This window comes from Oryzias latipes, chromosome 1 (genome assembly GCF_053564925.1).
Source record: "Oryzias latipes strain Hd-rR chromosome 1, Olatipes_Hd-rR_3.1".
NCBI classification, from domain to species: Eukaryota; Metazoa; Chordata; class Actinopteri; order Beloniformes; family Adrianichthyidae; genus Oryzias; species Oryzias latipes.
The window spans coordinates 23588356-23613422 of NC_136237.1; the positions used below are offsets into that span (position 1 = coordinate 23588356).

Sequence of the window (25067 nt, forward strand, 5' to 3'; positions counted from 1 at the left end):
TTTTGAAAAAGTATAAATAGAACTAAGACATTTTGGATGAGTTCAGCTTTTTTTCCTGACACGCCTTGCTGCAAAGGTAGAAAAATTAAGATGAATATAAATCATTGCAGCATTCTGCCATGTCTGATTTGATTGATTGATTTTAAAGCATTAAAAATACGTTTAAAAAACTACAAACTCAGATATATCAAACACATTTATGAATACACTGACTCGAATAGAAAAAAGATGTAAAGAAAAATGATGATTACATGTCCTTTATCTGTAGAAAATGGTGAAAATGGCTCCTGCTCAGATCTGAGCGTTTTCCTCCAACAACTTCCAGACGTCCAGCACAAGCTCCTGCGCTACCTCTGCCACTTCCTCACCCTCGTGGAGGGCAACCACAAACACAACCTGATGACGGCAGACAACCTCGCCACTGTGTTTGGGCCCAATGTCTTTCAGTGAGTGGAAATCAATGAAAAGATGTAATGCCCTTCACATAAATATTCACTGGAGCTTTTAGGAAGATTGTAGAGCTCGTAAAATAGAAAGACCTCTCACCTATTTCCTACAAACTTTTTCTTCTCTCCTTATATGTTCAATTCAAGAGATTGTATTATTAAATAAAATATATAAATTTGTTATTTGGTAAAAAAAATATATATATATATATATCCCTCTTGTTTAACCCTTGATAGTCTGGTGCCTTTTTGAGCCTTTTTCCAGCTTTATAACTTGCTCTGATAAGAAAGCTTTAAAACTGTTTTTTGTTTTTGTTTGTTAAAATACTTGATATTCATCTTTTTAGTGCAAACCCAGATCTTCTTTTTTTAATTTACAGGCATTTTATCATTATTTTACACAATAATTCCACAACAAACCCGAAACTGTCGAAAACACTCAATTCAGAACTGTAAATTAGTCATTTTTAAATGTAAAAGATCAAACATGCGCAGACAACAGAAAAAAAAAACAAATAAAACTTAAAACAAAGCAAAGACAACTCAAAACTGACTGAAAATGTATTTAAGAAAACAGGTGAACCTTGACTACTTACAATGGTCCATGGACTGACTCCAATAATGTGTCATAACTCTTGTTGTGTTTGCTTTAAAGCTGAAGACTTTTATGGAAGCTAGATCAATGAAGGGGTGGGTGTCATTCCTACGTCATCGTAAACAATAGATATGATTGGCAAACGCACAGGTGAGATCAGAGAGTGATACCAGGTTCAAAGTTACTGGAAAGGATTTTGCAGAAAAGCTGAGCATTCTTCTTCCCCTAAATGTTTCCAATTGATGTACAGTATAATGTATGAAAACCAATGAAGAAAAACTTACAGGAAAAGTATTCATGCACTAATGTCCCTAATATAAGCAGGTACGTAAATGCTCAAATGTGTCTTTTAGTGACAAAATCTATTTACGGTATGTTAAAGATTTTGGCTTGTTTTGCATCATTAGTGCAGTTATACAGGACATTTTCAATTAGGCTTTTACTTACTGTAGTATGTAGTTTGGCTTTAAACTATCATTTTAAACCAAAAAATTCGCTATTGCCACCAGTTCATATGCAATTGTGAATTTACTTCACATGTTTGCATAAAATATATGTTTGTGAAACTGATTGTGTGCATTTCCAAATTATGCGACGGATTTGGCCTCATTCACCTAGGCGCTCGTTTGTAGCACAAATGTGCTGCTAGTTCTTAAATCCCTCATTCCCAGCTTGTGTTGCTGTTGCACATTTTGTCCAGCTGGTGGCACTGTAGGCTATGTAATGTGAGTGAAAGCTCCGCCTCATAAAAAGTATTTACTAGTCTTGTAAACTAGTTTTAAAAGAATGTCAAAAAAATGTTGTACTCATATTATATTCTCACTCTTTTGATGAAAATAGTTCTTAATGTTTAAGCGACCATCAGGTCAAAATCAGAGTTGGATCGTTTAAGCTGCTAAAACACATTTGTTTTAAAACTCAAAAATATATTTTTTTAACCTTTTACTGTAAAATCCAGACAAGCTAAATCTCTGCATTTTTGTTTCTCTAAAAGTTTCAAATTAATTAATTAAAATAAATTTGATTTGATTTTGATTTTTCAAGCAATCAAAGCAAGAATGAGGCACAAAATAATATAATCAGCAGTTATACATTGATACAACGACGTATCAAACTTAGGATAGTAAGAAAAATCTATAGTTGTATGTAAAGATGTCAAATGCAGACCAGTTTTCATTTTCTTCTGTCTGCTGCTGCAACAATGTGGTCACTTTACCACCTTTATTTGCCCTTTGACCTAAATGGTACCCACATGTTTCTCCATGTCAAGCATCTAAAGAATGGAGGCTCAGCCATCAATGCCAGTAATAAAGCTCGCGTTGGGAATTCCAAATGGAAACACAATCAAGTCTGAGTGGACAGAGGAGATAGATACTCTCTCATACTGTACAGTCTGTTCTCCTCATGGCAGGCTGCTCAGTGTGTGTTCAGGTTATATAATTAGATTTACTGTAAGGCCCGCAGCCAAGTGTGCATGACCCACAGCTGTCCATGAACATCACACATTGTGCTAAGTAATGAGGCTGGGATCACTTCAGCTTTACTTCTGTTGTTGTGTTTAAAGAATGTAATTAAATGCCTTGTTTTTCTTATCTCCTCTCTTTTTTGTAGAGTGGCTCCCGGGTTTGAATCCATGAAAGACCAGTACACCTGCAACAAGATCATGGCTAAACTTATCCAGGACTACCGCTGCATCTTCGAGGAAGGCAGCGCTGAGGAGGTTGGCACAGGGGAGCAGTGCTCACTTATCACTGTCAAGGTGTTGTTGACACTCTACAACTCCAGATGCTCATTTTTAAATGAATAAGAATCAGTGGGCAGTGCAGTTGGTTAGACCTGCATGAGTCACCTGTTTTGCCCTTACATTCAAACATCCTCTCAGTGGTCTGTGACAGCTCCTTCTGCTTATTCATTTTCAACACCATTAATATAAGCAGTCTCAGGAGAAAAGTGTTGATCGTCTGTGACAGCAGAAACTGCTTCTCAGCAGGTTGATGTTTTTGTTTGATTTCTGTTTGCCACTTGAATGGCTGAGAGGGCTGATTGATTTCTTGGATTTTGTGGTCTGTTGGTTTTCCTGGTAGCAGCGTGTTGTCTGTATCATTACTTGAAAAGGAGCTGGAAAACATGAACCTGCACTCCACTGCTGACTGCACACATCCTGAACCCGGGTTTAGATTTTTATATTTCTTTAAAAATTGGTTTATTCAAGCAATCAAAACAAAATAATACTAACTAAGAGAAGAAAAACACATATTAATCTGTACATTAAAATATCAAGCTTTGGATAATTAATCATGACTTCATTGGAAAAGTAAGAAATTACAAGTAAAAGAAGATGCGTATCCATAAAAACCCATATAAATGATGCCATTATTTACAATAGTAATTATGCCAATTACTTTTAATCATAAATATACATATTGGTAATTATACATACAATACATGAATCCATTAAATGTGAGGTTTGTCAAAAAAAGTTTCAGAATTTGATTCAAAACTAGTGGGGGACGTATATTTTTTATATAAAGAATTGATTTTAATTTTATATCCACGTCTTTTGTCACCAGTTTGAAGAAATGTTTCGATTTTTCCTGATTTTATGATTTGAGAAACTTAACAAAATTCAAGAGCTTAAAAGTAAATGTATTTTTTTAGAATAGATAGATTATAGAAATTGAAATCTTTTAGTTTATTATTTACATTTGGTAAAAACCTGACTGGAGGCTTAACATTTTCAAAGTTGTGCTTATTAAATGTTATTTTTTAAATTGAAGTGTAATATATTCACCAAAAAATCCTGGATCAGACATATTTGATGAATCTTTTACATAAAAAACATGTTTAAATGTATGAAAGCTTAAAACCATTTAAACTATGGATTACATCAGAAAAAAACCCTACATTGCTTAAATAGCAGTTTTTCAACATTTTTCTGTGTTACCACCATTAGAATAACATTTTTCTCCAGAACAAAAACAACACGTCAGAAACGTGACATCTGACCTTGAAGCGTCAACTAAGGCTCCTAAGCTTGCCGTGGTGTCTGACATTCCCATCTTTTCAAGGCATTCCTCTCATTTTAACACAGCTTGTCATAATTTATCATCAGTGGGATTATACGCTTCCAAAAGGAGCAAAAAACAACCAACATGAACAAATCCACATTTTTTTTAATTGGTTTGAGGCCTTTTCAGACATTAATGCGTGGACTATATTGTGGCTGCTTGTAAAAAGGCAGTGCCACATGAAACCCACGGAGCCATGGGAACTCCTCAGTCAAAAAAAGATCACATTGCATGTGCAGAACAGGTGGGACGCCTGCACTATAGTTCAGTGTATCTGAACGCTGGTTTAAGGGCTGACAAGTAGGCTGGGTGCATTATGCTGTTCAGGTTTTCTAATTTTTTAGATTTTAGCTAAAACGTTAAGAATTTAACATATATAGAGATTTAAATTATTTGGTTATTAAAAAGTAGGAAAAACAATGAGAGAACAGATAAAAGTTTACAATAGTTTTTACTCTTTTTCACTACACATAGTGATTTGTTTACTGTAAAACTGTGCACGTTAGTGTGCAAAGCTCCCCTTTTTTCTGCAATTTGAGCATATGTTGCCTCTGTATGTCACTTATTAACAAGCCATTGTTTTATTTGTGTCTTTTCTAGTCTAAGGGAGCACAGATAACGATTTCTCCCAAACGTCTCCATGAGAAGACCCTAAGAGCAGCTCCAAAGACAAAAGTAGGTTTGTCTTTCGGTTGCAATTCTGTATGTTTCATTTCTGGTATGGGAGCATCTATTGTGTTTGTGCCTCAGAGGACAGGCTTTTCAAATTCCCCCTCACAGGTCCTTTTAACACCCGTCATGTGATCTGTGTTCACATATGAGCATGTTTTGGAAAAGCTTTTGCAGAATAGCCAGTTTGAGTGGGTTTCTCTAAGCCTGTAGATGTTATCTGTGTCAGCTGACTTGAACCATGGAATGGTATTTTAGGGCGCTCTCTTGACTTTGAAAAATGGTTTGCTGGTGACCTTACTGGTGACTTAACATTCACTCAATAGACAAGTGATGTTTCCTCATAAGTATGAAGATATTAATCTCCTTCTTTTTTAAACAGAAAAACAGTTTTCAGGTTTTTTTCATTCAAAGCTTAATGACATTAAGCTTTGTAAACAGGACTGTGTTTTTTTTACCAAAACATATAATTTACAATTTACAATACAAAGACGAAGGTTAATTAAACTTACAAAAATGTTTCTACACTGGAATAATATTTTTCTACTACCCAATTTTTAAGACGGTACACCTAAAGGCACTAGGAAGTGAAGAATCTGTTAACAAATCCTGCACCAACTCTCCGAAGTTGAGGACAAGCAAAAAGAAGGTAAAAAATATAAACCAACACGTTGATAATATTGGTGTTTCTTTGTTTAATTTTAGCATTTGTTCATTTTAAAATCTCTTTAAGACGATACACCTAAATGCACCAGGAAGTGAAGAATCTGTGAACAAATCCTGCACCAACTCTCCAAACGTGAGGACAAGCAAAAAGAAGGTGAAATAACAACAGCAATATGTTTATAATATTGGTGTTTGTTCATTTTAAAATGTCTATTTTGGTTTTTGTTACAGTTTTATTTTCACACTATCCATAAATGTTTGCACTGCTCCTTTTATGTGCTATACTTTATTTGAACTGAGTAGCTAGAGGTCATCTTTCTGACGGCCTCTGATGCTCGTGGTTTTTCTTTTTGGTCACATGATGCAATTTGGTGAAAACTGTTTCCTGTAGGAAACAATGGCACACTTCTCTACAAAGAGCAAAACATAGCTTTAAACAGCTTTACAGCTATGTGCCCCGTTACTACGAGGAGTTAAACTGAGCTTTCCATCATGTGATGTTAGCTTTATACATGCTTTAAGTCTTTTGTTAGCTTTATGGGCATGCAGAGATGCATGCTTTCTTCAATGCTTGTTTCTCTCTCTCTCTCTCTCTCTCTCTCTCTCTCTCTGCCCCCTCTGTGTTTATCTGGCTGTATTACAGCTCAACTCTCACATGACTGTCCTGGAAGTAAAATCAGACATAAAAAAAAATAAACAGATTCCCCACCGGATTCACGGCGCACGTATTCTGACGCAAACAGGGACAAATCCACACCTATACACGGCACCAACTCAATCCCTCCCCAGCTTTACGTGCAGATTAGTGACCTCCATCTCTTGTTGTTCTGTCAGAGGTGACAGGGGGAAAGCCTGCGGAGCGGCAGGTGAATGGGGGGGGGGACATGAAGGAAAAGTACAGTGCGCAAACATTTACTTTGTTACTGCACCTGAAGGTGAAATGTGAGGGATGGTGCTTCATAAAAAGGGAATATATTCAGTTGATTGTTTGTGTCATATTAGATTGTAATTTATTGTAACATGTCATAATTTTACTCCTTCTTTAAGGGTTTCAGAACAAGCCAACTGGTCAAGTCAACTTTAGTGAAAGTTGAAAACTGATCTATAATATTATGTTTATTTTCAAAAACAAGAGTGGATAATGGCACATAAGTGGTGAATGAAAAAAAAAATTGGAAACTTGATCTTTTGTAAACTGGCATCAAGCTTTTGTTCAATGTCAGTATCAACCTAATTTTAAATATATTTCTTTTCTCCCCTTTCTTTGTTGTCTATTCCTGTTGCCACACTGGAAAAATGTCCTAATTATCTTTCCACAGTGCCACTTGCACTAAGGTTGACTTTATTTAGACCTGAAAAAAGATTTTTTTTTCTGCGCTGAAGGTGATCGGCCAGATTTTGCATTTTGTGTGCGTGTAAACAGCTGACCTACTACAAGCACAAAAACAACAGCACCTCCTGCACATAAACCACAGTCCATATCTCTCGTTGTGACAAATAAACCCTGTCCAAGTAATGCATTAGGTCACAGATTGGTGTGCATTTACAGCCTTGGGAGTTCCTGTTTACAAAACTGAGATTTCCATTTTAACGTTTCAATTAAAAATGCCTTGAAACCACCAAATGCAAGTCTTGACCTTAATTTGCCTATGTTACGAATTACTTTGGTATTCATAGATGCATTTTTATAATTCTCGGTTCTTTCGAAGGGGTTTTAAAGTCCACATGTGGTGTTATAAATGTATAATTTATAGCAAAGACAGCTGGCACTTCCAGATAAAAGAAACGCCCAACATTGAAAGATAAGCGGTGGATGGAAAAACAATCTGCTATTTAGGGAAGTTTGCTTCATTATCGTTGGAAAGGTGAAAAATACTAGATTAAAAACTTTTGCTAGCTTTCATTATAATTAACCCCGAAACCTTAGACGACATTTTCTCTGGCTGGCATCTTTTATGTTGTATAAGGAAATCCTATTACAGGTATTTGACAGGTATGTTACTAACCTTTGTAAAACGATCGTAATTTAAAATATCAAAAGCCAAACTGACTTGATCAAGGTTTCTGTGTGATTTTTTTTACAGTTTCTCCAGTTTTTCCTGCTCATAAATTCCAGGAGTCACTCTGCCTTGTATCTGGAAACACAAACATAAAACCTTTATCTAAAAAGAGTGTTTCATCCACACTCTTGCTATTAATTAAGCAGTATTTGACTGTCTTTTTCCCAGACAGCTGGAAGTAGCATAACGTCCACCCTCTTAAATGAAAGCCCTACACATTTAGCTCTAAATTTGACCTTGGGGGCTACAGACTCATGGGGGCCTCTGCTTGCCCCCTTCTGACTGCACAGCAGAGGAGGCGGAGCCTCTATGGCAGAGGAGGTACAGGTGGCCTTTGTGGGAAAGTATTTCTGACCGCTTCGCCTGAAGGTCACCGGATTCTTTACAGGGAACATCTGAGAAAAGATCTGACAGGGTTTGAAGCTTCAAAGCAAGAACACAACGTGTTTCAGTCAAAACGGAGAACCAAAACCAGAAAGGGTCCTGACACTCCATGAAACGTGCAGTCATTTTAAGGAAACCCAGTAATAATCTTCATACCGTAAAATGACCGCTCATACCACCTGAAGTACCTCCATGCAGTCTTCCCAACTTCCTTAGTAGAAACCCTTTTCCAGTTAAGGGAGTTTTCACCATGTTTTACTGTAGGGGTGTTAATAAGTGATGATCAACACCTCCACACACCGACAGCAGCTTTACTGCTTGTCCTATGGTTGCTACTAACAACAGTGTATTAGACTGAAGTGCTTGGCCATGAGCGGTACACGAACAAGTGTTTTAACTGACATTTAACAGAATGGCATAGCTTTAGTGGCTCACTGCATACTGTCATTTTGTTTAGGTTGTATTGTCATATTTTTGAAGAACCAAGCAAAAATGAAAACTAATAAATACATTAAAAGATTCCCACATCACCCTTTGAGAAATGTGAAAGGATCTAGACAGAAAAGCTTGAGTCTAGTCATGAGAGAAACAAACTTCTCGCTGCAGTAAAAAGCTCTAAATACTTTATCTGCTTTATGGCCTGCAATTAAACAGCTGCTTTGAGATAAAAGAGGACCTTGGTTGAACTTTCTATCTTCATTTCTGAATTTGAGGCTCAAAGGGATTTCTAAATCCTTAGCTGTACATTTCTGTTGCTATAATCCTCTTGAGGTTTTGTTGTTGTTTTATTTGCAAACCAACACATTGCAGAGGGCATGCTGTTGGAGCTCCATCAGTTGTGAGGAGGGAGTGAAGTGTGGTTTTTAGTCCAGACGGTTGTTTTTAATAATCTAAGAACCGCATGAATCCACCCTGCAGGGCCTGACCTGGACTAGTGTTTGATTTATCTTGCTATTAAACTTTCCATGAGTGACTGGGACACCTGTTAGATCTACATTGTAGGTTTATGATGCCTTTTTTAGAGAGTCTGTTGTGAAGAGTGGCTCAAAAACCCTTTGATTACATTTCCCTTGCGCTGTAAAATACATTTATACCTGCACTGAACTTAGAGGGTTGGCCGTGATACCCAGCATCCATCCAGATGCAAAACAGGGAATACACTTGGATTTGGGACTCTGGGACTCTATGATTCAATCCGACAACTTTCTGTTTGGCATGCTATATTAATGCTTTTCCATTATTAGGGATCTCCAACACTTTTTATAATAAAATGTAAGAAAAAATGGAGGAGGTTGCACACTACTTTTAGATACTTTAAAACTGCATGCCGCATTGCTCAAACATTTAATCAAGAGTGATGTTTATTCATAAAAGATAAAAGCCATTTTGGATCAGAGCCCAGAAAGAAAATCAGATTTTTATAAAACTGAAGCTCATCTTATACAGCTTAGTTCCACGAAACACTTGACGCACCATACGAATTATATAAAGCACAAAATAAATATTTTTTTAATATGAAATAAAAAAAAATGATAAAATTAATTAATGAATTAATAAAACTAAAATAATTTAAATTCAGTAATAACAAAATAAAATAAATAAATAAAAGTTCAAGTACAATTTAATATATATATCTAAGGAGATTATTTTTGCTTAAATTTTTTTAATGATTAATTTGTAGGCAAAGTAAGAAGAAAAATGAATCATATTTATAATGAATCAGAGTCAAAAATGAATCATAATCAGCTTTAATCACAAAGCCAGTTTCTTACCTCAGCAGTCATTTCTGCTGTCCCCATCACTGTTAGGTCTCATCTAAGTGAGGCCATTTCCAGCTGCTGCTAAAAAGAGGCTGACTTCTATACGGTCATTATCCCTTTCTACTTTTCCATAGTGTGCTCTCAATAGTAAATGCGGCTAAATTGATCACAAAGCTCCAAGGGGCAAAATCTCTAATGGCTCTCGTTAAAGAAATTTGTGCAACTAATTATGTTAGCAGAGATCCACCCATTAAGTGACTAAACGTCCAAATGGACACTGCATCCATAGATTTCTGAACAAGCCCATTAGATTAAACAGCGAATGGAAAGTTCCTCTGATAAGCCTTTTAATTCAGCTATCAGACGTTTATCTACAGACAAGCCTTTTCAGCCCTGGATGTTTTGGACCATTATCTGTAGTTCAGCTGCTGGTGTCAGGCCAATTTAATACTTTATTATAGGTAACCCACAGACGTGGCTTCGGCTTCCATGAACAGGAAAAGCTCTTTGAAACATTCTTGAACTTGTTGGTTGTGGCTTTTTGAAAATGCAGAAGGGTTCCTGTCAAAACATTGCTGTGATCAGATTAAGGTTTTATTCCTACACTCAAGTTGGAGCTTCACGCAAATTGTACCCGCTCTGCGTCCATACGGTAAGCCAAATGCAACAAAAAAAGTAGCAATTTTTTTACACCTCTGATCCTCCTGCATGTCCTAAAGCACAATGCACTAAATTTCAACACCTGTTTGTGCTTTTAAAGAATATTGGTAAACCGATGAACAGGGTATCAGGTTCCTCTTGCAAGTTCTCATGTTCCTCTCAACAGATAAGATTTCTCTGTTTCTGTCGAACAGGTCAAAAAAGGGGGGAAGAATGCCAAGCCTGTAGTTGTTCCACAATCCAGCGCGTCCACTGGATCACAACACAGATGGTCGTTCTCCATCCCCATCGTTCTGCCTCTAACTTCACACCTGAGGAGTCCCGGCTCAGGCGTGAAAGACTGGACGCCACACCAGGACGCCTCAGCCTCACCACTCCTACGCATGGAATCGAGTCTCTCGGAAAGCACAGAGGCCCTCAGCAGGTTAGTGAGTCCAGGGCTTGGAAATCAAAGCCCAGTCCGGGATTCCATTTCTGTTAATTCCAAAAAAACTATTTTATCACAATCAAATCACAAGAATCATCAAACAGGAAGTTATGCTCCTCTCTAAGAATGCTATCAACAACTTCTATAACTATGAATTTTTATTACAGTCATAGAGCTCGGTCATATTCCTATCTAGTAAACTTTACAACTGGATTAAAAATAAAACCAAAGGGCGAATTGCAAAATGCTAAACTTTACTAGGTCATTTCTGTTTTTGTTCTGTGGACAAAAACCTTACATGGCGAAACTATAATTGGGTTATGACTACCCTGGGCACAGGTGGCGGGCCCGTCAGCCGAGGCTAAGGGTGAAGACGTTTTTCAGAGCGGACGGGCATCAGACCCTAAACCATGTGTCAGTGTGCTCTTGGCAGGCGAACAAGCTTGTAGGACGGGAAGCGATGATTCAGTGTCGAGTGTCCTCAGTCCTAGAATAGCAGATCTACAGCTGTGCTGGCTGTGCATGCAGTACACCTAACGGTAATCTGCACCTCCTTCTTTTGTCCCTGTTACATGTGGATTATTGATGCAAATCAATATTTTGTAATAAAAAAATCCTCTTGATTAACTGAAAAAAAACTAAAGGGGAATTAAAGCAATACTTGAATTCAGTTTGCCTTACAAGAAAATGTAAAGCAGATTATTTTCCAAACAAGAAGATAAAGAAGTGCCTGCAGTGGGGAGAGGAAATCCTTCGATGGAGTCCGTTCATCTTTCTCAGGTGACTGATGCAAGGGGCAACAAACAAACATCATCTGCCGCAGTGCAAGTTACTCAGGACACAGAGAGCAGATCGGACACATGCAGAAGCAAAAATACTAGCGGTAGAGTATAGGATCACCAAAGCGAAGCCCTCGTGAGAGCCATGCAGAGTTCACGCCGCATGTGCTGAAAGGTTTTACTGAAATCTGACGGCTCAGTCCTGGCTTGTGCACAGCGGTGTCGCACCCGTGGCCTTTGGGGCAACATCAATCAAGGTTTGAAACCATGTCAGCACAGGGTCCATTAACAGATTACATAAAGTGACTGTGCTACTACACATGATATGCCTCACATGCGTTTTATTTTTATCCCATAATAGATGCAGGCTAAGGGGTTCATTGTGAAGAGTTTATAGTTTTTTTTATTGCTTAAGAATACTTGATATTGTTGATATTAAACAATATTTAAAACAATGTAATTTAATTCATTTTTATTGGTAATCTACATGTATTTATTTGGTTTTTATTCAAACTTTATGAGATATGAATACATTAGTTTTCCTGTCATTTCTTCTGACTGGAGCAAAACATGTGCGGGCCAATCTAATACTTCCAGAGTTCCCCTCAGCAACAGAAGGGAACAGTAAATCTTTCTGTGGATCCTCTTTCGTGTCTAAACGTCTCCTGCCAGGTCTAAAGGCTGACCTACCCACAGATAGACAGAATCCCTAGTAATGTGCGTCAGCAAACGTACTTGTCAAATATGTGCAACACAGAAAAAAGATGGAGGAGTTATGAATCTGGAATGAAATGTTGCGGTTCTCTGTATAAAAAATACATTTTTTTTAATAGAAATGCGTGTTGTTTTTTTGGGGAGGGTGTTGGTAGACAATACTAAAACTTTAATAAATAAGCTTAAATTAAACCCAAACATGGCTATGAAATCTATGAAACACTGGAAATTCAAAAGAAGGGAGCAACAGCTGGACTGACAGGATGAACTTAAACATCCTATAGGAAAATGAACTGAAGAAAACAAAAGAAAAAAACAACTAAAAAATGACTTGAACAGTTTTGTTTTTATGCTTTAAAGAGTTATAAAAGTTTGTTTCCATTTTTAGTGACTCAAATCATTGATTCAAAGCATTAAAACATTTTTTTGTTCTTTAATATCTCTAGCTACTTTTATGCAAACTTTGATAGCTTACGGTACTTTTCGTAGCTAAGTGTCGGGGAAATAACAGTTTGCAAACAAAAGTAGAAATGCTTTACTTGCTATACTTTGCTGGAACACATTTGGCTTCAATAAGAGTGTGCAATTGCCCTGGCATCGTTTCTGTGACGTTATGCCGTCTTGGTATTTATTACCCTCATGAACTGCATTTATATTTTGCCAAGTTCCAACATTCATGATAGGAGAGTCAAAAAGTAAAAAACCTCAAAAGGGCTTTTGCACTCTGAGATCCAAGCTGGCATCTCTGAAGCCTCTTTGAGCCTGATCCATCCTGGCACTGTCACCTCAGAATATTTCCATGCCATCTGGTAAAAAACAATAAAATCTCAACCTGATCATGCCCGATATTTGGTTTGTCCACTGACCTCATTTGTTGCCAGCTGAAACATATGAATCCCTCAGTAATTTTCCAGTGGGAGGCTCTGACCCATTTGCGAAGTTAAATCCAGAGGGTGGCTTTTTTTTAGGCCATGGTTTATATTTTATTCAGGTATTCTTACACCACTCAAAGCCCTTTAATTTTTTGTACATTTTTACTCTTTGTAACAGTTTATTTTTTTGTTTTTCTGAGTTGCTTTTTCAATTATATCTATCTAAACTAATAACCCCCCCCCTCAAACCTGACAGACTGATTTCTTTACTTAACAGTTCAAATTAAGACAAAATTAATTTGAACTCCACCTGTAAGAGACAGGTGGAGCTGCAGCCACCGCAGGGACAGGTGTGGTAAATGGTGTATACTTATATAGCGCTTTTCTACCTTCTTTGAAGGCCCAAGGCGCTTTACAGTCACAGTCCCATTCACCCACGCACACACACATTCACATAATGGTGTCGAACACTGGTGCAAACCTACCACCAGAGGCAATGTGGGGTTTAGTGTCTTGCCAAGGACACTTCGACACATGGGCGTGCAAGGCAGGAATCGAACCTGCAATATTACAATCATACATCAGCCGCTGCACTACGGCCACCCCGTCAAGCCCATGATACCAACCCCTTTCTTCACACAGGCCTGTGCCATGTGAGCATGTTGGCCTCTCAGTACAGCACAGCTTCACACACAGGATGCATGCAGCCTTTTGTTAGCACTCGCCGCAGTTCACCGAACCTTGTGATGTAATCAATTGGTTTCTTAGAAACTCTCTGAAATATGTGGGAGTGAAGAAAACTACAGTTTGGTGTGAACCCAGGCTCCCCGTTGAGTTTGTTTTACGGCTGGTGGCGATCAGAGAAGGTCTGACAGCATGTGCACAACCTGCTGACTGCTTTTCTCCACAGATATAATCATTGTAGTCACTTTTTTAATCTGTTTTTAAGGTACTTTTAATGACCAAAAGTTTCTTGTTTTCATTTGCTGTGACAAAATGCTTTGCAAAACAAAAGTCTCGTGCAAAAAGTCTGTCTTCTAAGTTCATGTTTGCATTTTTGATTGGACCTACTTGAGTTTTGGCGGCAAAATTATAACACAACATAGATTTTAGAGCCATTCCCCAAAATAAAATAAAAAATTTGAGCTTATTTTTAACTGCAGAGCTGTTATAAAAGTTTTTAAAGTTTCAAATTAAGCGCCTTGTCATTAGTCATTTTCGCTCTTCAATTAGAGATCAAGCATTTTTCCAGGTATGCTCGCAAAGCCTCTTGTTATCCCTCACCAAGGTAGTGGGTAAGCAGTATCTCCGCTTTTGTAATTCGGTGACAGCACACATTATTTTAATAAGCTTGCTAGACTCAGTAACACTGGCTAAGTTATGTGTGTGTTTCATTTTTACAACATAAAAGACCCCAACGAGGTTCTAAGAATGAATATTCTTAATATTTAAAAGCCATTATCAATGTGAATGATCAGCAGTTCTAATTTCAAGGTTGACTTTAAAAGATTAATGAACTTTGGCCTATTTCTCTTTCTGCCTGACTTGTAACCCAAATCCTGTGTTTTGAACTTGTTGAGGTGCTGCTCAAATGACCATAGTGACTCCCCCACCCCTCTGAACATAACTGCCTATTACAGCAAATCATGTGAAGGAACATCGTTAGAAAAACACTGCAACTTTTTTTTCCTCTGTTTTTCCATCGAATCTGCAGAACAACATGTGTACAGCTCTACATGTTAAGTAAGCGGGTTCTGGTTAAAGTTGACCTCTGTGCATCTCACATTCCTTCATTAGAACAGAACATTGCAACTGTTTTTCAAGATTCCGTGCATATTTAATTAAAATTTAAAGTTTTAAAAAACAAAAATCTATTTTTAGAAAGACACTTATCATTCTTATACTGCCACAAAAACAATTGTTCTGGATACCTACATGCACTTTATGAAATACTACATAAAGTTTTAAATACATTCTATGACCTACTTATCCAAAATATGGATCATGTGGACCCAAACTCTCCTAAAATACACTATATTACCAACAGTCCCACAGACAGTTCAACACTGGAATTCACTGAGCTCCTGAGAGCGGCCCATTCTTTCACAAATGTTTCACAAAGGAAAACAGTCTACATGCCTGACTGCTTGATTTTATACACCTGTGGCCAGACCAAGTGATTAGGACACCTAATTCTGATCATTTAGATGGGTGAGTGAATAATTTTAGTAATTTAGTTTATCTTTAATAAATAACAACATAGCACGACTTAAAATACATAAAATAAAATAAAATATTAAACTTGGGCTTTTTATTTTTTTATCTGTTTTAAGTTTGTCTATTAGGTTTTGTTTTGGGTTTAGAGAAGTTCTAAGGCCAACAAGAGAAGTTGATTGTGAAATGTTCATGCTGTCAGTGTTTGGATATGAAAGCTTAGTTACTTCAGCATTGACTGCCAGATTTCAGTTCCCCCTCCTGTTGCATAATAGCAACCATGCTTTGCTGGAATTCATGTAGTGGCAGAGCCCTGCCTATATTTCAGAGCAGCAGCCATATCTCTGTTTGTTCACCAGAGTTAACAGAGGCACGTCTCACAAAAGCAACCATCTGCAGCACTGCATGGCTGTTATTCTGCAGACAAAAGCCAGCTTTAGTCGCCTGTCTTCAGCTGCAAACGCATGAAGGCACAAGGGCGGGTACCCAGGATTCAATGCTCTGTTTCCCCACAGATAGATCCCACAAACTGAGTTCTGTTTTTGTGTGCTTTCAGCTCTCAAGATGATGACAGACCAATATCTCCGTTCTATATGAGGTAGGTCTCCTGTCCATTTGTTAGAAATCCAACAAAACAGAATGCGAGGTTGTTGTTTGAATTGGAGATGTGGGGGAAGAGGCTGTGAGGGCTTCAACAGAAACAACTGAACCAGCAGTTACAACGGAACAATGAGTTTATTAGTTGATAAAAAGGGAAAAAAAGATTTTTGATCATCTCTCATAGTTGGTGTTTTCAAATGCAGGACAGATGAAGCCAGGTTAATGGAAACTGAAATAAATTCATAGTCATAAGACTAAAACTGCACAAACAACTAAACTTTAAAGTTTAAAACAAAACAAAAAGTCTGGAATTTTCCCTTTCAAAATAATATTCACAGATTTGCTTGAGAGAAAGTGATGATGAAATATCAGTAAATGAGGCAACATGCAAACTGTGATGTTCATTTTTGTTTTTTCCTCCATTTCCCCCCTGGAATCTAAGTATGTTTTCAGACTGGCCTGTTTGGTCTGCACTTCCTTCCACTTTCGGCTTCTCCCATCAGGGGTCGCCACAGCGAACAAGTCGCATGGTAAATGTTTGGTCTGCACTAGAGTTTGATTTCTCAGACACGGTGCTTCATTTGGCAGAACTTATAGCTCACCTGAACTTTGGGGCAGAACAACCAAAGCAAACTTGGATTCAGCTGAAAACATGGCTCTTGGTTGACTTGAGAACCAAATCAGGTCCAGTTCAGCGACGGCGAAAGCAACCACATTTTTTAGATTAAAAGATTAAAAATCAGGGCAAAAGAGAAAGTGACAGAAGCACAGAAACATTACAAGAAAGGAAAAATAATAGTCTATGTAGAAGTTAGGAAAATAATAATGAATTATGAAGGGGTTTCAAAATGACTCATTAGTAAATGTGAGGAGGTACATATGCTTATCAGTTGATAAAGGTGATGTATCCAGCAGAAGCTCCCATTTTTCTCTTTAGTTCCAAGTTTTTTCTCTGGGTCAGAGGAAATACCGTCACCTCAATTAACTGTTATTTTAAAGAGCCACTCTGGTGAAACCTGTGTTTTCAGTGTTCTGCTGTGAGGGAATATGTTAAAGTTTTAGTGTTTTTTTTTTACATGTCCTTGAGGCCTTTTTCTGACAATGGAGGATATATATATCAAGAAACTTAAGCTTAAAATTGCATTTCTTTATTTAAATCATTGTGAATCAGGAGCAGACGAAAAAATGCCATTTGAAAAAGACCCGTTTGTGATGTATGTTAGCTAGAGGGAGAGCACGTAAACAGAAAAATCTCAGGAGCAGGGAAGAGGGGGCGGGGTTGCTTCATGCCAACAGTCCTGCCCTCAACTTGGAGGTGAATTTCTAATCATCTACTTCCACTTTTTAGAAGCTATGTCCTAGAAAAACCCAGATTTAATAACCATTATTAAAAGACCTCTGGAAACGCTTTTACAGTAGATGAAAATATGATTGGAGTGGGTCTGTGAGTATGTTTTAAAGGGGCTTGTGTACAGCAAACACAATTCTATTAAATAGAATTGAACACGCCCAGTTGTGATGTCACTGTTCCCACTGAAGATTCAAATGGATCCACCTTTTTCTGGTTCTACATTATTTTCTTCTGTATGTGTGAATGCTTCAACACATACATGCCCTTGTAGTCAGTTTAATAACAAAGTTAAGTAAATAACTGCAAATAGACAAAATATTTGTTTTAAAATAACTTGCTTGAATTCTTTTCTATTTCACAATATAAAATCCTGCTTTATGCTTTATAAATAGAGCAAGATTTACATTAATAATCCGATTTTACCCAGCATAGCATGTGTTTGCACAGGTGAAGTTACAGTAACAGGGAGAAATAGTTGTAATAGCTCACAACTGTGAGAGGGTACGTGTTTATTTCAAAGCAAAAGAGCAAGTTTTTCTTGAAATGAATGGATAACATCTGAGCTGTCAGTGAGACTGCAAACTCTCAAGTGTACTACCATAACAGAACATTCAGTACACTCAGACACATGGTCAAGTGTTTTTGTTGTTTTTTGTCAGCTGTTTTTCATTTCCTTTGCCTCACCACTTTAACTCATTTCCTCTCATTAAAACATGAACACCCGACTATAACTTTCCCAGACAGGACTTAAAGTAGCTGAGGAAAATAAGAGTGATTATGATAATGACTGTGGTCATTCCCTTCATTTGTACTTTGAGCTAAAACCTGCAGCTTGTGCAGACAGTGCCAGTGACCTCTTCTACAGTCAGTCCTTTACTCTATTTCCCTCAAAAGCTCAAAAGATGTTTCTTTGCTGTTCTTTCTGATATGGTGTCCAGGGTCTGAACATTTTTAGATATTCTGCCATATTATTCTTGCACATACTAAGATTTAAGTGACATCAACAAAACCTATTTAAGCTGATAAACTTTTGGGTGTTTGGGGCAAAAATGGTATGAAAGTGCAAAGTTATTTAAAAAAAAAAATCTGACTCCATGGCCTACTAAGTTTCATTCTCTTGCATACTTTCCCATCCACCAAAGTCCACTTGCATTCCTTGCCATGCACAAACTCTTAGGCTGTTGCGTGGGAGCTTAGCCTTAGCCCAGTCAAAGCAGATCATCAATGAATGTAATGTTTCTCAGTGTGTGTTGACTAAAGACTCTGAGGATTCTGGCTAATATGTGACTGTGGTGTAATACTGGATTACCTGAGCGGACGTCCTTGGGTACACACTGCTTGGGATTTAGCTGGTGTAAGCTTCCGCTATGAAAGCTTTGGAGCTGTTTCCACCACAGAGGGTTTTTTTCTGCCTATAAAGATCAGTTGACTCTGAAATGTCAACACAGGTGCTAGCAGTAGCATGCTATTTTGCGCTTACTTTTGTTTGCAGAGGAGTTTAGCAAATGATTAGGCTCACAGTGATGCAATTGTACTAAGCAGTTCTACTGGTTTTTGCAATACAATGAGATGCATTGCTTCCTTTTTTTTAAATACAAACGCAGCACTACAGAAGCAGGGCTGGAGTTCAAATGCCAAACATATCATTACAGACCGCACTTGACAGTTCAGCAAACCTTTAAGGCACCACTAAACACAAAAGCAAAGCTGTCAATATTCAAAGATTTTAACTGGTCATTGGGGAGACAGACTAGAAACCATACTTTGTAATAGTTCAAGTTTCATATTCAATATATTTATTCTTACAAAACATGACATTTTTGAGGAAGCTTCAATATATTACAGTCTAACAATAGGGCAACATTTTGAGAGAATATTGTAAATTTTATTTTACTAGTAAGTTTTAGTTTCCAGATCATCAAATATTTGCACCATGTCACAAAGTAAACATGACTGACCGGCCAAGGAGGCAACATCTTTAAAAATCTACCGGTAGGTTAGCACATGTTGATAAACATCTTCGGCCAATCTGTATTATAGCTTTTAGTTATTATTCACCATCTGTGTATTTGTAACGCTTTTTTCTGAAAGAGGTGTTAAACACAGGCTCTTTTTCAAAAGCAAGTTTATTCTGTAATTTTGAATTCTGCTGAATGGGGGTGTGGTTGCTGTGTGCTAACAGTCCCCACAACCCAGAGGTGAATTTCTGATGAACTACTGTCACTCTGCAGAAAATATGTTCTAGAAAACCACAGTTGTTTTCTTAATATATTTGAGCGAAAACGGCATAATCCTAATTATGAGGCCACTGGGAACGCTTTAAAAATAGATAAAAAGATTTGATCTAAGATTTAGCTCAGATCGAAGATTTAAGAAAAACATGGTCATTAAGTTATTGGCCATTTTAAGGCCTTCAGATTAAGTTTCTGGGATTGGATTCTGCTGCTCTGCTAAAAAATGTAAAATGTTTTAATAAGACTTTGCATCTTTAAAAATTGTTTAATAGATTTAAAAAAAATAGCTGTGTACATCTAGAAATAGGTTTCAAAAAAGTCATTCTCATTTAATGTGTGCTTTCTGTCAAAGGAAAGAAAAGAAAATTCAAACCTTGTTTTTTCTCTTGAAACCCACAATTATCCATGCATTACAAAAAGATTTTTTTTTTTAAGTTTAAGAATGTTTTCATTGACAAATCCATATTTGTTAGAAATTATTATATCGTCTCAAGTCAATTTCATAATAAATGTGTTCTCCTGAGGGCTATTTGAAGAATTAAAAGACTGGAAAGTCTTTAATGCGAATTATCACATTTTTTTGTGCATAGGTTGGCAAGGTGTGCGACTTATACTCAGGAGTGCCATCTATATGATTTTTTTCTAATATAATATGGATTTCTTTTCCTGCTGTGACTGTTACTCCAAAAAAATACTCTTATACGCTGCTCCATGATACTTCTTACTTGTACCGTGTGTGTCACTAATCAAATTAGGTACTGAACTAAACCTGGTGGCGTTTTTCTACAAGTTATTTATTAAAAGATGACTTTACACACTTCTATTCTGGTTGTGATATTCTTGTCATGAGTTTGCTGCAGTGACTCATGACGCATTCTACTGTCCACAAAGCAGCACAACTATCTCATTCTAAAGCTGTTTGATACTGTGACCTCTGTAGTTAAAATGAAGTCACTGGAACAAAGTTAACTGTAGACGGGATGCCAGATCCTTCTATTGAACTGTGACAAATTCTGTCCTGGTTCAGCCTGAAGGCCCATTGAAGCACGAAATTTGACTGCGTAATATTTCTCTTTTGATTCTTACAAGCAGTGACACTCAGCTTTCCAAGCCACAGTTCTAACTTGGCAAGGAAGTAAGTGCATTAGGAAAAAAGCTGATGTAGCCTGACACAAAACTATCATATTAAGATATCATGATGATAAAATAAAGAACAGGGACAATATTAACAATATTAGCACTAAAATGCACCCACAAATCTCATGGTTTTGCAAGAGTTAGACAACCACTAATACTTTATTTGGCTGTAAAAAAAGAAACATTTAGAAACTCTCATGTGTCTGAAATGGCCATCAAACATGCAGTACACACTTTTTCTAATACATTTAGGTTAATTCTTCCATCAGATAAACAGATTCCCAACATAATGTGTTTTTTTAGTATAATCTAAAATGTAATCATAAACAAAAGTGCACTGTTTAGTTCTCATAAGGCTAAAAGGTTAGGAGTCATAAAACCCTCTTGTCAAGGTTAATTATAAAACTACTCTGGAGAGTCAAGTGTCAGACTGTAACAGTTCCTAGAGGCACGATAATCGTGTGTTTGTACTTTAGAAATATAAATGCAGGCTAAGTGTTGCATGTTGCTGTGACAATATGGAGGAGACAAGTTCTAGAAAATTCTAAAAGGCTTCAGAATCTTCCCCGTCTCATTTATCTACTGCACGATAAATGACCGGTGTGTTTGCTACTCCTGATAACTTTTAGCTCAAGATCCAAGGTTAACAACAATCTATGCCTTCCTTTTTTGGTTGTTTTAACCTGCTTTCTCAGCGACATATAACTTTAGAAATTTACTACTTTTCAAATTTTCTCACTAAACTGATGACCAATTTCTTTATGTTAGTATTGCATATTGATTTTAAGGTGGTATTCAAATTCAAATCTGTAGTCATAACCTCACTTTGCATGGCAATGGAAAAACAGCAAAAGTCCTTGCTTAGCTTTTTAGAAAGTTGTTTTGCAGAGCTTCTGCGGGACAACCTTCACATTGCACCGGCTATACATTGTTATCTCTTTTTTATCAGTGCTTCAGACATGGACCACTGCCAAACCATGCTATCACTGCTAACACAACTGTTTACTGAACATATTTTTAACTCTTTGTCATGTGTGCTGAGTGAGCTGAAATCCAGGTAAAGTTGAAGTCAGAGTAAAAACAGCTTTGACCCTTTCTTAAATTCTCTTTATTCTTTTTTTAGTGTTTACTTTAAATGTAATAATCTAAGCAATCTGTTTTTAGTGCATATGCCCGATTAAAGACATAATAATTTGTCATCTTTAGATTTAATTTAATCTCAGCATTTCAGATGTTATTTACAAGGTAAGATTTCTATAGATTGCAATAAGCAGAGAACTTTTTAATTTGAGTGTCAACATGTTAAAGCCCAACTCCACTGAAAATTATATTTTTAGAGTTTTTAACATGTTCTTGTGACATTTTTGTCTCATGATGAAGGATTTGTATAAAGAAAATTAAGCTTAAAATTGCATTTCTAAAAATTAGGGCATTCATATCATTGTGAATCAAAAATGTTGTTTGTAAAAGCTTGCAACAGTGACGTAGGTGCTGTAAATGACAGGCAATGAATTTCCTGTTCCACTCCATTCTAAAGCATCAACCTGCAGACAAGTAGATCCATGTACATCTTCATTTTCCTCATCTGAGCTGCTGTCTGGCTCAAAACTTTACAACCAGATAGCTCCAATATTGCTTGCTCTTTTTGTTGCACCACTAATGTTAGCTTTGGGGTGTGAGGGGGCTTTATGCAAGCAGGAAAAAGCATAAATGAGGGGATGATGGGAGATGACAGCAGGCTTATTCCGCGCTGATGGTCCCACCCTCAACTTAGAGACAAATTATAATGGATTCTTGCTGCTCTGCAGAAGTTATGTCCTAGATACAGGCTTGTTGGTTTTAGCCAAAAAAAAATAGCATAATCATAAATAAAATAAAACACTTTGGGAATGCTTTGAAAATAGATCAAAAGATGATTGGAGTCTGACTTTAAAGAAACATTTATTTTGGTTTCTTGCTAAAATTAAAAATAAAATAAAATTACGTTTAAATCCCAAACATATTTAATCAACATGTCAGCATAATTTTGCAAATAATGCAAATCTGCAATCATTGTTGCAGAAAATAAAAAATAGTCTCTCAAACATTTCTGGTTAAAAACCATCAAATAATAGTTTTTTGATCGGATGAAAGAATATTTTTCTCTCCTTTAACAAAACTACCACATACCTGAAAGGGTGCACCCAGTGAATTTTGACTAGATAAAAAAAACAAAAGCTTTACTTTTTTACTTTAATTTATGAGTAGAAAGTTGCAGAATCAGCCTAAACTCCTTTCATTTAGTCTGTTAATTACTGTTATTGTCTTCGCAAAAACCTACCTATGTGTTTAAAAAATAAATAAACTGTACATGACGTCACCGACTGGGCTAACGCTGCTAATTTGTTCATGGACACTGGTAGTCATAGAAACCGGCCACCTCGCTCTCACAGGACCCACTTAAAGCCTGATCACAGCTGAGGTTAACATTCACACAGGCACGTAGATGCCTGGATCACGCAGGGCCAGCTCCCAAAGCCCTGGGGGGATTTTCAGAGTTGCTCAGTGACCTGTTGTGACCAATTCTTTTATGAAGCATTAACCCCCCCCCCCCCCCCTCTTGTTTTCCTCGCAGCAACCACCTCCACCCTGTCCGCTGCAAACCAGACACAACAAAGTAAGTTTTTTTTTTTTTTCAACTTTGACAGACAACAATGCAGCCTTGCCTCATTCATTCACAAAATGAGTTTGTTTTTTCAGAAAAAAGTTTTCTTTTATTACATTTATCTAATCACAGTTTTCCCCTAAAAGTTTCCTAGACCAAACCATTCGCTCAGCAGTGGAGCAGCATGTCTTTAGTGCAAACACAATAGCAGATCAACCTCAAGAGAGCTGTGAGTCCACCACGTGTCCTTCAAGCCCAAGGGTGAAGCCAACCGCACGGCAGAGACGCCGGCGCCAAAGGGAGCAACAGGAAGAGGGCCTCCAAGAAAAAAACAGGTACAGTTGATGGTGTCGGCATAAAACCAGTGATCTGTGTAAAGCAGCAACAACATATTTCTTTGCTGTAAAATGAAATAATAGGTAGTTTTAATGTTCCTTTGTGTGTTGTGCTGTAAATGTGTTGTTTGGGGCACAGACACCACAAAATTTTACATTTGCAACACAATTTAGGTTAAAAGCAGTAATTCTGAGACATTGCTATACAAATGTTGTCAGAAACACTGTGGAGATTTGTACCAAAACCCTCTGGTGGGGTACAGATGGTTGTAATAAAATTAAAATAACATTTGTGTGAGAGAGGCATTGCAACTTATATTGTAACAAATTTATGCTAAGTTTGTTTTTGAGTGAATGTAGTAAAAAAACAAAAAAGAAAACACATGAATAAGATTGTTGACAAAATCAGAAATACTGGTGGCCCTAAAACTCTGTCGTAAAAGTGAAACTTTTTTTTAATTATCTATTTAAACTGGAACATAACTGACCTATAAAATGACTGGAAGAAAATGCGGTGACATGAAGGATTTGAGAAAGAGCAACAATAAATCAGTGGAGATCAAATGAACAAAGTGAAGGCAGCTGTGATGATTAGTTTCACAAACCAGGTGTGACCAGAACTAAACATCAGCAAAACCACCAAAAGCAAAAGAAAAAATCCAAACCAAAGGCATACCTTTGTGTAAAAAATGTACTTATATAACTTGATATGAAAACAAAACATTTTGTCTGTCTGTGTAAATGTTATATATTCCTATAAATAACGGCTTTTAAAACATTCCAAGGCACACCCTGGTCAAGCTAGGGTGCAGTGTGAGAACAAGTTTAGACAGTTACGGTCACTGCTAAACTGATAAGCAGTCACTTCTATGCAGATTAAGACAAAGAAAGATTCTTATTTAGAAAAAAACTCTTGGCATTCTTATATGGAAGCTTGTTATTAAATAGTACTAAGAAGTGTGGCTTTTTTAAAAAGGGTACTTCAGTTTAAGACGGATGTCATTCACATTCCACCATGTGAGCCCATTTTTGTTATCACTGCCATCGATATCCCAGCTGTAAAACATACTTACTGTACAGATCTAAAATAATATTTAAGGAAGTATTCCCAAACCCTGACCTCAATCCTAAAAACATCAAGTTTTGGCATTTTTAACCTGTTCTTGTTGCCTTTTTCTGTTGATGGAGGGCATATATAAAGAAAATTCAGATTAAAATTGCAAATGTATTTATTCGAATCAAGAGCAGATGAAAACATGCTGTTGGAAAGAACCTGTTCCAGTGACATGAGTGCTAGAGTAGGCAGGGTCACAAGCTCCCTCCTTCACTCCAGTCCAACGCATCCACTTGCAGACAAATAGATCCCAAATTGGCATTTGAGTCAAAACTGTACAGCTGGATCGCTCTGATGTTGCTAATGTTAGATTGGGGTAGTTAGGGTCTGTAAGCTAG

General features: G+C 37.1%; 1 protein-coding gene across 2 annotated transcripts in view; it reads left to right on the top strand.

Moving 5' to 3' along the window:
* Positions 1-25067, top strand: part of LOC144994347 (protein FAM13A-like) — a 51637-nt gene that overhangs the window by 6433 nt on the left and 20137 nt on the right. For both annotated transcript variants that reach the window (XM_078951972.1, XM_078951975.1), the window contains exons 4-12: positions 269-446; positions 2653-2800; positions 4710-4784; positions 5341-5427; positions 5512-5598; positions 10503-10732; positions 15871-15912; positions 23251-23292; positions 23427-23615. In XM_078951972.1, the coding sequence (XP_078808098.1) occupies positions 269-446; positions 2653-2800; positions 4710-4784; positions 5341-5427; positions 5512-5598; positions 10503-10732; positions 15871-15912; positions 23251-23292; positions 23427-23615 (1078 nt within the window). The remainder of the gene's footprint in view (positions 1-268; positions 447-2652; positions 2801-4709; positions 4785-5340; positions 5428-5511; positions 5599-10502; positions 10733-15870; positions 15913-23250; positions 23293-23426; positions 23616-25067) is intronic.